Genomic DNA, 15720 nt, shown 5'->3' with positions numbered 1-15720 from the left:
GAATCTACAGTGACCTTTACATACTGCACAATAATGTTGCTAATGTGATATTAATCAATTCATACATTAACGCTCTAACATGCCGTCAAAAGGATATCCAGCCACCCAACCAAGTAGAACAACCAGCTTGGAAACACCAAGATGACACCAGACATTATGCAGTGTAATCATGAATTGTTGGTGACCACCAACACAGAAGAAGAGAAGCGACCCCAGTTCAAACCTCGCCAGCCAGGGGAGAAAGAAATTAACGATGAGGAACCAATCTCTGGAGATGCAAAAGAAGGGTATATGGCGAAAGGTCTAGGTCATGGCAAGGAAATGTGAAGGGCAAAAAAAAGTGTGCCCGAGAACTTGGAAAACAGACATAAAATAGAAAAGATAGCTGTCCGCAGCGTAACGCCCATCAGAACAGCCATTAGGGATATCATATCATCATCAACCTGGTAGTCCGGCGCTCCGGGAAACGTCGCGCGGGAGGAAGGGGTCCCGCCGCTGCATATGGCCCACCGACTGGGCCGGGGGGTCGCAGACCACGACCCCGTCCACGAGGCGGTCCAAAGCCAGGACCAGGACCAGGGCCAGGAGGGCCCATGTACCCTGGAGGCGGTGGGGGATATCCACGGCCGGACGGGGCTAACGGAGACGAGGGCATGGTTGGACGGCGAGGACGAGGTGGTGGAGTAGCAGCTGCCGCCCGTCGGGCGTCACGTTCGCAGTAAACCTGGCCATACCATTCAAAATAATCCCCCTTCAGGGGAACCTGGCAGGTGCGGCATTTCAGGCAGTCCGGGTGGAACTTCTGGCGATCCGCGGGCCCACGGCCACGGCGTTCAACAGTCTCAAGGTACTGACCCTCAATGCCAGTATTGCAGGTTTGGCAAAGGGAGCCGTTGCGTTCGTGATAGTGCTGGGCACAATAGGGACGGTCCTCCAGGACGTAAAAGTCAGCCGTCTGGAACGGCGTCCGGCACTGGAAGCACACGAAACAGGCGCGGTGGTATCGACCCGTCAGACGGCCATCGGCCGATGACACGGACTTGCCCATAATCATTTCACCGCAGCCACGGCAGGGGCCCTTGGGCCGAGGGGAGGGTCGCGGCTGCGGTGCCGTCGCAGAACGCACCACCTCTTGCCGCGGTGGGCTCTCCTCTTCAGGACGTCGGGGTTTCTTTTCTGAAACAAGCGACAGGCTGCCCTGACTAATGGCAGGGTCAGTTGGCGAGTCCGGGCTGAATAAGGCCTCTGGAATGCGAGGGGGCTCGAGCTCGGTCGGACTTTCGAGGACCAGTTCGTCCAGCACAGGCTGCTGAGACTTCTTCTCCTCCTCCACAACAGCGCCCAGACGACCCTGGTCTGAGGGTTTTCGTCGGGACATGCTGGCTTCCGATGGCAGACTAGATAGTGACGTTCCACTCCGGGTGGTGTCGGACGGCGAGGAATCCGACGAGGTAATTGAATCATTCGCGGTGTGGTCGACCTCTAGTCCCAATGCTCGTGCGAAGTTGGAGACGGAGTTGTTTCCCTCGCTAGCGGAATCAGAATCCTTCCTCTGATTGGTATCCCGCTCGTTGGTGCGACCAGATTCGGCGTCTGCTGGTTGGAGAAATTCAGAGCTTTGTGGCTTGAAGGCCTTGTACTCCCCGTTGGCCGGGGTGGCAGGCGAAGCCAGCGGCTCGTTGGGTAGCTCAAAGTCGAGCGGGGGTCCATAGGAACTCTGGGACGGGCTTTGGAAGAACAACTCTGCTGAGCCGCGGTTGCTGCTCAGACGATCGGAGTTGCTGTTGGTATGCGAGGAGACTCGGAGTGCGCTCGCATTGACATGGTCAATCTCAGCCTTGGCGCTCGTCGGCCGTTCCGACACCCCAAAATCGAAGCCACTGTATATTTCACCCCTGCCTTCACGCTTGTCTGCGACTCCGGCCACCGAGGTGTCCGAAATCCTGGAGGGGCGCAGGAGTTGTTGCGGTGCAGCAGACGGAACCGGGGGGGCATCATCCACGAACTTGTACGGATCGCGCGCGACGCTTCCAAAGGAAGGCCGGCGGCTCGACATGGCAGTCGACCGCTTGGAATTCCTATTGTCTCCATACCGTGTGCTTACCAGCGATGTCCGGTAGCTGCTTTTGCTGTCTATCGAAGCGCCATGTCTATGCCCAACGCCCATGGCCGTCGCCGGAGGGTCATCTTTCGGGAGCGGTGGCGGAGGCATATCGTCATCCAGCGCATTTCCGTCCAATGCAGGTGCCAACCGAGCCGATGGCATTGGTGGTGCTGACCTGAGGTCCTTTGCGTTTGACATACCACCCGGGCGTCTGTCCGACATGGAACGGGGTAAGGGGAAAGTTGCAAACGCGGTTTCCAGGTTAATCGAATCCGGGGATTGCGGTTCGTCGGGCAATGGAGAGGTCTGGCTGCGCTGGAGCGCTCTGAACGGCGATCGCTGACCTGAAGACGTTGAAAGAGGGGAGGGGACCAACGGGTCGTGGTTGGCAATCGGACTTGCGGGGTTCAAGAAGGGACGATCTGGAAGGCCGGTGTTAACTGCATGAGACGCATAACTCTAATATATGGATGGCGCAGGCTCGCGTGGTGTCCAAATAAACATACTGGCCATTGCAGGGTCAATGCGAGGCGGAGGGCCGGACCTTCCAGACTTGGAGGCCCAGGCATCGCTGGGAGTTCTGGAGGGTAACACATTGTCTGATTTGGGCGGGGGCGGCGGAGGGGATTGAGAGGGCGAAGGAGTCGCTGCAAGGGACTGGTCAACATATTGCATTCCAACCGTGGACAGCATAGTTGAAGTAGAGAAAGATTGGGGAGAATAGTTACCTGGCATTGGTTTAACGCACACATGATCGCCCATGGAGGAGATTTCCACGCTCATTCCACAATTGGAGCATTTAATCATGGGCAGTAGGCCCCCCTCCATGATGGATGCCATGCTGGGCAACGGCGACAGTCTACAATAGCGAAGAGATATCCGCCAGTCACTGGCTCATTGGAATGAGCGGGTGGAGGGGGGTTGTGTGAGGGGAAGGGGTGGAAAGTGGCTCGTCCAGGCCACACCGGGCGCGTGCTTTAAGGGTCGTGTGAATCTATGCAGTGCAGGACTCCTCGCATGAGGGGAACAATTTCATCCCCAGATGTCAAGGGCACGACACAACGCGACAGGACGATCTGGATGGAGCCAGAAGGAGTTGGGTTAGAGACGCATGGATGTCGGAGCTGAAAAGAGTGAAGGGAGAAAGCACAAGCACCAACCATTGTTGTCTGGGGGGGGGGAGTGGGAAGGGCCCATCCAAAATACTAATACTAATAGTAGTAGTAAACTCTTGGTTGGGGGGGAAAGAAACACTAAACAACTAGACTAGACTAGCTTGGTTGCCAGTGTAGTGTAGTGTGGGTGTGTCCAGTGGGTGGATAGTTAGCCCGTCTGAGATGCAGAAAAGACCGATTCTAGTTGGGTGGGACTCTAGAGAACTTTCCTCGTGTGTTCGCAGTGAGAAAGTTGGAAGTTTGGGGCGATCCACGAACCCTTCCCGCAATGGTTCCCCCTGATTGGCCCTGTGCCCGTCCAGCCAACACGCGTTGTTGCTTTAGCACCACTTGATGTCTCTCTCCTTGACAAACAACTACTAAGTAGACTAGACTAGACTAGAAGGGCTCTGGCTGCAGCTCGCCGCGGGTCGGAACACATTCTTCTTTGGTGTCAGGTCAGCGATTGGCATGAATTCTTACTCACAGGAGAAACCTGTAGTGAGGCTGATTTGCTTTCCGAATATGTGTCTTCAGGATAATTATTCCATGACTATCGACGGGTGATTCCTATGGCTGGACATCTACGGTGTGTACACTCAACTGACCGAGAGTTACTCCGGTCGCATCCCATACTTTACTCTCCTTTCTACCCTACTTTTGCTCCGAACCTCCCGGTCAAGCCTCTTAATTTTCGTGTTCACACTCAATATCGGTTTGACTCTCATTTATTTTTATCTACCCCTTTCCCACCACCCCAATCAGTTTGCAACAATGGCCGATTTCTTGACCTTCCAGACGATAGTGTTGCCTCCCAGGCATTTTAGCCCCTGAATCATCATCCACCGCAGATCATCCTTCAGGGGCAACCCGCCCCCCGTGACTAACAACGATTCTCCCGTCCTCCTCCAATCTAACTTGGCAAGTGGAATGGCAACTAGTCTAGCTCAATATGTTTTTTCATGGTGTCGTCCGTCTGTCACCTCCAGGACGGAGGAGTCTCCTTCTGTGACTAGACTTGCAGGCCTCCAAATGAGAACGCACGAGCCTCGTCTATCGGTTGGAGGTCTAAACCAATAATCTTCCCCTATTATATCCCCCTATATGGAGTGCTGTGCTTCTTCCGCTTCTAGCATTAGCAATAGTCCTTTACCTTCGAGGCGACCCAGCACAGGCCCCCAGAAGTGACATCTCATGCTGTTATCCCAATCTTAACGCTCAAGATGAGGATGGACAATCACCCCAACCAGGAACCCCGCAAGCAGATGTGATTTGCATCTACCCCATCTCCAACTCCAAAGTATATTCCGGAAGCTTAAGCAGGAAGCAAGGGGCCCAGTTTAACAGAGTGTATATACGCTGTCATTCCTTGGTTGGACCCGACGATCTGGGAAACCGATGGCCTGTCATAACTGGCAAATATATGTTTAGAGAATGTCCGAATTTCGAGAACAGACGGCCGGTCCTAAGGGCGTCGTCGTAACTGCTCGACTGTCCTCACGCATCTTGGTGGACCATTGTCCGGGTTGATGCAGATCGAAACCTTCCAGCGGATTCTTAGCTGTGTAGAGTCCAGGAACCGGTGACCTCCGTACCATGGTTCGGCCCCAATAGTACCCGGCAGTCGGCGACGCGCAGTGCTCTCAAGATTGAGTAGGATACCTAAGGATTGTGAACAACGATGGCATGCTTTGTGCGTAGTGGAGGATCGATCTCATGATCTGGCTGACGACAGCCCATGGGTACCTGCCTACGGGATATGCACGGCCGCTGTTTTGAGCCCGATTGGCGGACAATATCCCTCTAGTAGTAGGACTGTGTACTCCGTAGTGTGTACGGAGTCTGGTGCAATGCTCCGCGCAAGCTCTACTCCGTACACAGCACTATATTCTAAACGCAAAACCTTTCAATGGAACTGCTCCTGGATGATGGATCTAACATGGTCTGACTATACACTCTGCGCGTAAAGCGGATCTCTCACTGTCTGACACTGAGTCGCAGTCGCTCGTCGTCAGCCCATGTCGCTCGCTTGAGTCGGTTAGTTTTGCTTGCCGAAGGTCTAGCCGAATCTCTGCCCGAATGTTTCCCGCCCTCCGCCAATCCCACGGCCGATTGTCAGCCTGAGGCTGCATTCCTATCCTATCGGTGCCGTGTTGCCTGAGGACCTTGCAGCGGGCGCTATCACATGATCGTGTAAACGGCAGCGTTGCAGGAGAACATTGTGATTGGTGTGCTTAGCTTTGAACCCTACTAAATTACACACACTGGCAGTCATTGGAACACCACACACACAGCACATGGTGGAGACAAGCACGTATAGCTATTAGCTAGTCCCCCTTTCACAATCCAGGCAGCAGTCCTGTTGGGCCGTTATGCACGCATTACCGATGGATAGTCCAGGGGTCGTGATTCTACCACGGCTCGTCTGCCGAGCTCTCCGCTGCTCCCCTGCCCGCACACTACGAGAGCTTCTTGTCGAGCTTCGTGCCAGCAGCAATTCCAACTTGTACTGACGAATTACAATTTGTGACTACTCCTCACCCATGAAGCACCTTTTGGCATACATTCTGTATTATGAACTCGCACCAGTCTCGGTTCTAGTCTGGTGTCAGCGTCGGCAATGAACTGCCATTATCGCGATTCGCGGGCGGAGCCCCGCGACTCCCACTGCCCTTTGTCCCAAAGATGGGACACCGCTGCTTGCTCTCTCCTGGGAATCATGGCACCCACAATCCTATCTCGCCGTTCATGGGCTAGCGGCAGGCCAATGCCGGGAACGGCAGAGCGGGGGTTTATCGAGATACTGCCAGATTATAGCAGATTTGTATGGCGGAATGGCCATTTTGAGCCGGAAGGAATAGATTCAATGTATTGAAAAGTCGCAGTCCGTAAGCCACATTCACTCTGTCGCAATTTCTAGCCTCTCATTCACCAGTCAAACTCATGAGTACCCGGAAGACATGGACACAGACATGGACACGATCTGCTCACCGCAATTGTCATTTGTGGGATGCGCTGGACGTGGTAGACCTTTTACGCTTTTACGCCGGCACTCGGAAGTCAACATCTCGCTAGACAGTCCCTGAAGCCTGTCATTTGCCAGGAAGGCGGGCTAGTGCACTGTTGAGCTGGTTGGGGGTGCGGAGCAGTTTGGATCCGGATACGGTCAGCAACGTGACCCGCCGTATAAGTACCGTTCCCTCCTCGCTTCTCTCGACCCTTCCTCCTTCTACCACCCATCAAAACTTTCAGTTCGTTAGCAATCGTCTTCAAGTCATTCCATTCAATCTTCGATCACACTCTCTGAGGCGTGGTCTGATTAAAAAACCGTCAAAATTTTCGCCACACTTCTTAACTCGTAAGTTCCCCACCATTCTCCGCGATCTCCCGGTGATGGCTGCCCCTATCCCAATCCCCCCAATGCTCCAAGAACAGCAATTGGACCTTCCCTCGAGAAATGCCACCTTCCAGAGACCTCTCGTGGCTAATCTGTTTATCTTTCTCCAGGCGGCACCACCCGTTCAACGGCCGGCGCTCATCCAACCGTGGTGGGGCACCGGACTACGCATTATACGTCCAGTAAACAACTCGCAGTTTGAACACTCGTATTATCTATCTCGCACGCCAATCGTCAACTGTGAACAATGGCTCCCCACGCAAGCTCGGATGTTGCTGCCAATGGCGCCGTGAACGGGTCCGCTCGTGCCAACGCTCCTTTGTTTATCGTCAACTCGCCCAACGTCGCGTACACCGACAATGAAATCAGAAGCCAGTATGCTTACCATACCACTGATATCACCCGCACTGCCGACAACAAGCTCGTTGCCACTCCCAAGGCCACCAACTACCACTTCAAGGTCGACCGCAAGGTGGGCAAGGTGGGTGTCATGATGGTCGGCTGGGGTGGTAACAATGGTTCCACCGTGACCGCAGGTCTTCTTGCCAACCGCCGGGGTCTTGAATGGGAGACCCGCGAGGGCATGCGCGCCTCCAACTACTACGGCTCTGTGGTCATGGGTTCCACCATCAAGCTCGGTACTGACGCCAAGACCGGTGAGGAGATCAACATTCCTTTCCACGACATGCTGCCCATGGTCCACCCCAATGATCTCGCGATTGGTGGTTGGGACATTAGCAGCATGAACCTTGCCGATTCCATGGACCGTGCTCAGGTTCTGGAGCCTACTCTCAAGCAGCAGGTTCGTAAGGAGATGGCCGAGATGAAGCCCCTGCCTAGTATCTACTACCCGGACTTTATCGCTGCCAACCAGGAGGACCGGGCCGACAATGTGCTCGAGGGCTCCAAGGCATGCTGGGCTCACGTTGAGAAGATCCAGCAGGACATTCGGTGAGTTTGCTGTGGTATAATTGTTGCTTCCTCACTGACCGAAACAGCGACTTCAAGGCGCAGAACGGCCTCGACAAGGTCATCGTGATGTGGACTGCCAACACCGAGCGTTACGCCGACATTCTGCCTGGCGTCAATGACACGGCCGACAACCTGCTCAACGCTATCAAGTCCAGCCACTTGGAGGTGTCCCCGTCCACTGTCTTTGCGGTGGCCTGTATCCTGGACAAGGTTCCCTTCATCAACGGCTCTCCCCAGAACACCTTCGTCCCTGGTGCGATCCAGTTGGCTGAGCAGCACAAGGCCTTCATTGGCGGAGACGACTTCAAGTCGGGCCAGACCAAGATGAAGTCGGCTCTGGTTGACTTCTTGATCAACGCTGGTATCAAGCTCACCTCGATTGCCAGCTACAACCACTTGGGTAACAACGACGGCAAGAACTTGAGCTCCCAGAAGCAGTTCCGGTCCAAGGAGATCTCCAAGTCCAACGTGGTGGACGACATGGTCGCGGCCAACCAGATCCTCTACGCCAAGGACGAGCACCCCGACCACACCGTGGTGATCAAGTACATGCCTGCGGTGGGCGACAACAAGCGCGCTCTCGACGAGTACTACGCGGAGATCTTCATGGGTGGCCACCAGACCATCAGTCTATTCAACATCTGCGAGGACTCTCTGCTGGCGTCGCCCTTGATCATTGACCTGGTGCTGATTGCCGAGATGATGACTCGCATCAGCTGGAAGGCGGACGAGGCGGCCGAGTACAAGGGCTTCCACAGCGTGCTCAGCGTGCTGAGCTACATGCTCAAGGCTCCTCTGACTCCTCCGGGCACTCCGGTGGTCAACTCGCTGACGAAGCAGCGCAGTGCCCTGACCAACATCTTCCGGGCGTGTGTTGGACTGCAGCCTGAATCGGAGATGACTCTGGAGCACAAGCTGTTCTAGCCTGCTGCCACCTGCCTAGATGCTGGTACCACACTGCTTTGACCATTGTTAGCCAACTACAGTCACTCTTTGAATATCAATAGTATCATTCGTACTATCCTTCTTATACTTTCTTGTTATCACTGTCATCCGTATATCAATCACCATTCGTATATCTCACCCCGTAAGAGTATCTACTGCGTCTTCCCCAAATCCGAATACGCATTCAACGCCAACTGCCCACCCAAATGCGCAAACAGGATATTCCCCTGAATCTCCCCCCTCTTCACCAAATCCATCATCCCCGCAAAACTCTTCCCCTCATACACCGGATCCGTAATAAACGCCTCCGTCTTCGCCGCAAACTCAATGGCCTCCCACGTCCTCTTATCCGGCACCCCATAAACACCCCCATGCCACTCCTCCCACAACTCGACATCCTCCTCGCTCACCCCCTCCCTCCCAAGCCCAATCCTCTCCGCCGTCTCCTTCGCAATCCTCAGCACCTGCTCCCTCGTCTCCTTCGGCTTCGCACTCGCATCAATCCCCACCACCCTCGTCTTCCCCCTCCCACTCCCACTCTCCCGATCCAACTTCTCCAACAACTTAAACCCCGCCACCATCCCGGCCATCGTACTCCCCGTCACCGCACAAACCACCACCGTCCCAAACTCCACCCCGAGTTCCTTCTCCTGCGCCCGCACCTCAAACGCCCACCGCGCGAACCCCAACCCCCCCAACGGATGATCCGACGCCCCCGCAGGGATATAATACGGCTTCTCCCCGTTCGCGATACACTCCTCCTCCAACTTCTTCAGAGTAGACTTATGCTCGATCCCGAATCCAGATGGGTCAAGCCGTACGTCTGCGCCCATGAGCCGCGAGAGCTGGATGTTGCCCACCTTACTGTAGTGGGGATCATTCCAGGGCACCCAGTCTTCTTGGATTACTCGGCATTTTAGCCCTGTCACGGTGGCGGCGGCGGCGACTTGGCGCGTGTGGTTGGATTGGATCCCCCCGATGGAGATCAGGGTTGTGGTGTTTTGGGATAGGGCGTCGGGGATGAGGTATTCGAGTTTGCGGGTTTTGTTGCCGCCTCCGGAGGCGAGGGGGGAGGAGAGGTCGTCGCGTTTGGCGTAGATTGTGGTATTAGGTGTTGGGGGAGAGAGGGCGGAGGTGATTAGTGGGAGGGCGTGGATCGGGGATGGGCCGAAGGTTAGTTGGTGGCGGGGGATGGTGCTGAAGGGGGGTGGGAGGGTGAGGGGGTCTTTGATTGGATTGATTTGGGTTTGGATGGTCATTTTGATAGGAGTAGGAGTAGTAGGGTAGTAAGTAGTAACAATGGTAGCAGTGAGTTGAGTAAATACTATGTGTGTGAGGGTGGATGGTGGTAGCGGTGGTAGTAAAGAAAGTATATATACACGGCCATACTAGCAGATAGTAGTAGTAGTAGATATAAATGGCAATCCGATCCCGGAGCCGATCTACTCATTTACCCCTCTTCTGATGGCATTAATTACCGAGTTTAAGCGTCTCTTTGCTCGGAGGTTGCCCGGACTGCAGTGTAGGTATTATTTTACTACTAAGTTTGGATGTGATTATCGGGGTGGTGATAAGATTAACTATCTTGGTTGTAGGTGCTGACTACTAGCGGATGGTGTCCGATATCGTGATATGATAGTGATAGTGGTACTGGTGCTGATTAGATAGGGGGGTATCTGTTGTGGAGCTGTTATAGTACAAATACTAGTACTCTAGGACAAGGAATTGGGTAGATTGTAGGTGGCTAGTACTGAGGTGAGGGGTTATGATCAGCGCGTTCGTCTTCCCGTCAACTTGCTGCAGACAGCATTGCATATTGTGTAAACCACAAGGTCCTACTATTCTACAATGAGGACCTTGGAGACTACTGCCTATATATAGACCTTCGGCACTGCTTAGTACATATTTATATAAAATTCACAGCTAACTCGTAATTTTTTCATTGAATTATCATCAGTGTACATTATGACAGAATTATGACAGGTCAACAACGCAGCGAACGCAGTCGCCCGCCTTCATCTGCTCAAACGCCTTGTTGATCTCAGACAGCTTCTCGCGGTGCGTAATGAACTCGTCCACCTTCAGCTGTCCGTTCAGGTAGTCGTCAACCAATCCCGGAAGCTGCGTGCGGCCCTTGATACCACCAAAGGCGCATCCCTTCCACACACGGCCAGTGACCAGTTGGAATGCTGCAATCAGTTAGCCTTGCGCGCTTGTCTACACGTTCATGAAACTTACGGCGAGTGGAAATCTCCTGGCCAGCAGCAGCAACACCGATGATGATACTCTCACCCCATCCCTTGTGGCACGCCTCCAGGGCAGCCCGCATCACACCAACGTTACCAGTGCAGTCGAAAGTGTAGTCGCAACCGCCGTCCGTCATCTCAATCAGCTGCTCCTGGATGGTCTTGCCGCCCAGCTTGGTAGGGTTGACAAAGTCCGTGGCACCAAACTTGCGGGCCCACGCCTCCTTGCCGTCGTTGACATCGACCACGATGATGCGGCCAGCCTTGTTCTTGACCGCACCCTGGATGACCGAGAGACCGACACAGCCGGCACCGAAGACGGCAATGTTGGAGCCCTCCTCCACCTTGGCGGTGACAACGGCCGCACCGTAACCGGTGGTGATACCACAGCCAAGCAGGCAGGAACGGTCCGTGGGGATCTTGGGGGTCACGGCGACAACGGAGATGTCGGCCACGACGGTGTACTGGGAGAAGGTGGAGGTACCCATGAAGTGCAGCAGGTCCTTGCCGCGGGCCTTAAAACGGGAGGTGCCGTCGGGCATCACACCCTTGCCCTGGGTGGCACGAATCTTACCGCAGAGGTTGGTCTTGCCGGACTTGCAGAACTTGCACTCACGGCACTCGGGGGTGCTGGAAACGTTAGCAATCGCAGTCTGCGACTGCAAAAGGTTTTCTTACTAGAGAGCAACGACATAGTCACCGGGCTTCACGGAGGTAACGCCCTCGCCGACGGACTCGACGATACCGGCACCCTCGTGACCCAGAACAACGGGGAAAGCACCTTCGGGGTCCTTTCCGGAGAGAGTGTAGGCATCTGGCTCGGTCAGCCTTGCTCAATCCCGCTGTTTCAAATCACCAACCTGTGTGGCAGACACCAGTGTGGAGGACCTGGATGCGGACCTCGTGGGCCTTGGGAGGAGCAACTTCGACGTCTTCAACGGAGAGAGGCTCTCCGGCGCCCCAGGCGACGGCAGCCTACAAACTGGTTGGCATACTGTATCGTGGAGGTGACTGTTCGAGTGCTTCTTACCTTGCAGGTGATGGTCTAGAAGAGTTAGCCAAGGCACACGTCAATGCTGGTCGTTGCTAGAGCTGGAACAAACAAACTCACCTGTCCGACAGTGCTGGCCATGATGAATCAGGCAAAAATGGTGGCAATCACTGAACCGGAAGGAACCGGAAGAGGGAATCAAGGGAATAAAAAGGATGAGAAAAGGGAAGAAAAGGATGAAAGAAGAGGAAGAATGAAGCTCGAGGTTGAGCCAGCAATAAATTGGCAGCAGAGTGGTCGGGTCGGCAAAGACGGTGGAGTTGGCCGATGAGGGGAGCACGAGGGGGGTAGAAGAGGGGCGTCGTGAGGGGCACTCCCTTTTTGTTCTGTTTTGCTCTGTTTGCTGGGTACATTCTAGTTGTCCGGGTTTCGGGTACACGTCCCGATACCATCAATTCCTCCGTCTTGCATCATTTATCTCGCATACACTAACCATTCATCCCCTCATACCTCCGCATGAGTGTGTATGAGGGTGGCGGGCAGGGTTCGGTCCCGGTATTGTCGGTTTGTAGTGGGCCTTTGACTGGAGCTACTGGATGCGTTATCTATCATGGAGGGTCAATCTCCGCCAAAGTAGTCTCAATGCATTCAAGGGCACGTAAGGGAGCTCCATTCTTTTGATATCCCTCTAGTAGAGAAAAGATAACTAGATACTAAGTCACTCGTCTGGCGTACAGAATGACTCCATTGGGACAGATGATGCGTTGACTCAGACATAACCCGGTTAGGTAATGTTTTCCGGTTCTCTTGGCCCGTGCACGCCAAGACACCCGACGGCTGACTGTCGGCGTCCCGATCGGGTAAGTTTGATTCTCGTTGTATCAACACAACTCCAGTCATTACTCTGCATCATGGCTCGTAGCTAGACCTTTTGTAGAACTAATCTTGGGGAGAGATCCCCTCACGTCTTTTGGAGAAGAAGAACAATTGGAGAAGGTGGAAACGATGGCTTCATGAGGTTCACACCACTGTTCATGTCTGTGAAAGTCATATCCATTATTCCTGATACATGCTACAACAAGCCAACAACCTAGACAGCACAGTTTACTCAATGCTATTTCATTCCATATATTACAATCACGGCAGCAACAGTATACCTCCATACTGTGATCTTGGCAACCAAACCTGCTCCTCAAGAGCGAGCGGAGCCCATCGCCGGCCATTAGGGGATGTCATCATTGCAAAAATTCTAATATTTTATACAGAAACCGCCAAAGTCAAGGCAAAGCAAAGCAACCGAACCCCATGCTAAATTCCCATTTACCGCTGTTGTCCCTGCATCATCATGGCCTGGTTCTGTTCCTGGAACCGCTCGTTCAGGCGAGCCGATCCCTTCATGAACTTGTCGACGCAGCGCAGGACACAGCCCTCTTCGCGGTTGATGAGGGACTTGGTGGTGAAGTCGTTGACGCAGTCATCGAAGCAGCGCTGGACGAGCTTGGAGTACATCTATGGAGACGAGATTAGAATGGAGAAGGCCAGCTAGGGATGATATAGATGGATGATGGATGATGATAGACGGAGGGAGGAACTGGATGGGTCAGGGAGGTATAGACGGTGTATAGGCTGGGTTCGAGTTCGACGCAAAAGGATGTCTGTTTATTTCAGGTCTCACGTACGGTCATGAATTCCTTCATCTGGCGTCTCTCCATGCGAGAGGCGAGCTCACGCTGCTCAGAAGCGTTGAGGCTGGGACTTATTAGTACACGTCGGGGGAACCTATGATAGAAGGGATGGCAAAGTGAGTTGCTTACGATTCCATTGTGATGTGATTGGGCTGAAGCTAGGTTGATCAAAAAGGGTAGTGTTGATAACAAGAGGCCTGGGTCGTGATGACGACCGTAGCTCCGGAGCTGCTCAACGGACCGCAGGCTCTGATGTGATCACGTGCACAATTCACTTCCGATCAGGTGACCGGACCCGGACCGCGGGTGAATGTGCTGACTCATCCAGTGCCGGAACCGAGGGCAATCCCAAAACGGCAAACAGCAAGACAATCTAGCTGGCGCTGTTCCATTCTTTGGGCAAGTTAAAAAAAGCACAACGGCCAGCTGGCCCCAGACTTCCATTCGCCAGAACCATGGTTCGCCGTCCACAACCGGAGGTCTATTAGGTCGAGAAGCAACCCAGAAGGCCAAAGATCTTCTTTGGATTCCCACCGCAATGACTCGGGCAGGAGCCACCTTTGGTGCTTGTTGGATGATTCTTCTAAGAAAATCGACAGGTCTTAGCCGGCTTCGATCGAAGGATCTAGGAAGTTTTGTTCTGGGGAGAACCATTCCACATTCCACTCCGGAGCTTAGTGGGATCGTGGTCGGGGTGATTTCATTGCTTTTGCGGTGTATCATGCTCAGAGCTTGCACGGGTCGGTTGTTGGAATGGAGCTGGTCAAGTTGTTAGCTGACTTCTAGCGGACCCAGTATACAAAACTATATTGCTGTCCCGTAGGTGATTGCGTGGAAGATGTGCCACCAAGATCAGCAGACCAGTAAGCCACCTATCTCAAGAAATTATGTGGTACCAGCCACTCGGATAGGGGCATGTTGTCTTCCAATGATAGTCGTGAACATATAGCAGTATCTCTGGTTGGTTGTTGTTTTTATACCCACGTAAATTGACCCATTTATCTAACACCACGCTTGAGCTGGAGCTGTATATCTACGTCTTGGGACTTACGTGCACTCCAACAGGGGACATTCCATGTGTTATGTGTGCATGGAGTAAGCTTAGTCTTGGATGTTTGAGATTGAATGTGGTGGTTCAATCAATGGCATAAGCTTCCCCTCAATTCACCATCACATCGGACGTTCCTATATTCGGTATGTACAAAGTCGAGCTACTGAAGAGTCGGCCCTACGATCAACCTGGCGAGGGATCCAGCCCAACAGCCTGGTGGGTAAGCTGTTGTAGATAGATGAGTGGCCACCTGGAACTGCACTCCTGAGATCGGCAGCTGACGGACTAGTTCGGGCAAGCGAATCTCGCACCTCGACCGAACTAAACCACTAGACGCGGGGTCAGCATTCTCTCGGGCCGTTTGGGATGACAGCCACATCAGTCGATGGTTGGAGAACCGCGGTAAGACCCTGATGGTGCGGCATCGCTGCTCAAGGGGAAGCGCCGTGAGGGTTGCATCAGGGGGTCCATGACCATATTTTTAGCTAGAACCACGAGCAGCCGATGGGTCGACAGGCAGCGCTATATACCTTGTTGTAAACGTAGTAGTAGCAGCTTGGCGGAATGGAGAGTATCTTTCCCCTTCTCATTTTATAGTTTTCTGATCGGCCATGAGGAGGCGACAGTGAGTCAACAGGAACAAGGTTCACTCATTCACACATCCAGTGAGGGGATCCCCGGTCGGCAAAGAGGGGGGGGGAGAGAGAGAGGGTATTCTGCATTCGAGAATCCTTATCCGGATGGAGAGCGAGTCCATTTGAGTGTACTCCGGAGTAGTCTCCGGATAGCCTCATGTCTCAGAGGGGCCTTGACGCAATTGGCTAGAACTGGGGCAATCTAACCAGCGTAGCGGAATGATTGAAGAATGGTCCAGTTAGTGTCCCATGCTAGTGTGCCGGAGGGTCGACTAGAACCAGGGCCAGAACCGACGGACCTGGAAAAATGATAAGCAGAGAAGGAACCGAGTCCCAAAAGAAAAAAAAGAAATAAAAACAAGAAATGGAAATGGCGGTTAAAAATAAGCAAAATTACTAGATAATACTCCGTAATAAGGGTTTTAAAAAAATAACAAGAGAAAATAAGTAAAGAAAAAAAGGAAAAAAAAGGGTACAAAAAAAAGGGACCTGTTTGGTCGAGGTCAAACCATCAACCCTGGAACCCTGGGGTCTGGTCCC

General features: G+C 53.5%; 5 protein-coding genes across 5 annotated transcripts; 1 reads left to right on the top strand and 4 right to left on the bottom strand.

Moving 5' to 3' along the window:
- Positions 1-39: 39 nt before the first annotated feature.
- On the bottom strand, positions 40-3259 carry BO87DRAFT_359784 (uncharacterized protein). The gene is made up of 3 exons (XM_025621527.1): positions 2833-3259; positions 2611-2751; positions 40-2526 (listed from the first exon to the last, which is right to left on the bottom strand). Exons 1-3 carry the CDS (start codon positions 2942-2944, stop codon positions 428-430), a joined length of 2352 nt encoding a protein of 783 aa, XP_025479169.1. The 5' UTR covers positions 2945-3259; the 3' UTR covers positions 40-427.
- Positions 3260-6902: 3643 nt separating this feature from the next.
- On the top strand, positions 6903-8551 carry BO87DRAFT_309361 (inositol-3-phosphate synthase INO1; the record flags this gene model as incomplete). The annotated part of the gene is made up of 2 exons (XM_025619464.1): positions 6903-7606; positions 7654-8551. 2 exons carry the CDS (start codon positions 6903-6905, stop codon positions 8549-8551), a joined length of 1602 nt encoding a protein of 533 aa, XP_025479168.1.
- A 122-nt stretch (positions 8552-8673) lies between these two features.
- BO87DRAFT_359779 (putative 1-aminocyclopropane-1-carboxylate deaminase) lies at positions 8674-9831 on the bottom strand (the record flags this gene model as incomplete). The annotated part of the gene is made up of 1 exon (XM_025621526.1): positions 8674-9831. The coding sequence occupies one exon, from the start codon at positions 9829-9831 to the stop codon at positions 8725-8727; it is 1107 nt and encodes a 368-aa protein (XP_025479167.1). The 3' UTR covers positions 8674-8724.
- A 715-nt stretch (positions 9832-10546) lies between these two features.
- BO87DRAFT_387119 (bifunctional alcohol dehydrogenase/S-(hydroxymethyl)glutathione dehydrogenase) lies at positions 10547-11950 on the bottom strand (the record flags this gene model as incomplete). The annotated part of the gene is made up of 6 exons (XM_025624799.1): positions 10547-10761; positions 10811-11448; positions 11497-11632; positions 11679-11793; positions 11849-11863; positions 11930-11950. 6 exons carry the CDS (start codon positions 11948-11950, stop codon positions 10547-10549), a joined length of 1140 nt encoding a protein of 379 aa, XP_025479166.1.
- Positions 11951-12922: 972 nt separating this feature from the next.
- Positions 12923-13656, bottom strand: tim9 (protein transporter TIM9). The gene is made up of 2 exons (XM_025623435.1): positions 13624-13656; positions 12923-13558 (listed from the first exon to the last, which is right to left on the bottom strand). The coding sequence occupies exon 2, from the start codon at positions 13316-13318 to the stop codon at positions 13130-13132; it is 189 nt and encodes a 62-aa protein (XP_025479165.1). The 5' UTR covers positions 13319-13558; positions 13624-13656; the 3' UTR covers positions 12923-13129.
- Positions 13657-15720: the final 2064 nt, after the last annotated feature.

This window comes from Aspergillus neoniger (genome assembly GCF_003184625.1).
Source record: "Aspergillus neoniger CBS 115656 unplaced genomic scaffold BO87scaffold_18, whole genome shotgun sequence".
Lineage (NCBI taxonomy): Eukaryota > Fungi > Ascomycota > Eurotiomycetes > Eurotiales > Aspergillaceae > Aspergillus > Aspergillus neoniger.
The sequence above is the reverse complement of the archived record's forward strand: the minus strand, read 5'-3'. Positions and strand labels throughout refer to the sequence as shown.

What these genes read in the sequence shown, in the direction of transcription:
- BO87DRAFT_359784 (XM_025621527.1), bottom strand. Translation starts at nt 2,944, where the DNA reads ATGGCATCCATCATGGAGGGGGGCCTACTGCCCATGATTAAATGCTCC. An exon ending in GTGCGTTAAACCAATGCCAG is followed by an intron (nt 2,752 to 2,832) that starts GTAACTATTCTC and finishes AGTCCCTTGCAG; the next exon opens with CGACTCCTTCGCCCTCTCAA. An exon ending in CATTGACCCTGCAATGGCCA is followed by an intron (nt 2,527 to 2,610) that starts GTATGTTTATTT and finishes CCGGCCTTCCAG; the next exon opens with ATCGTCCCTTCTTGAACCCC.
- tim9 (XM_025623435.1), bottom strand. Translation starts at nt 13,318, where the DNA reads ATGTACTCCAAGCTCGTCCAGCGCTGCTTCGATGACTGCGTCAACGAC.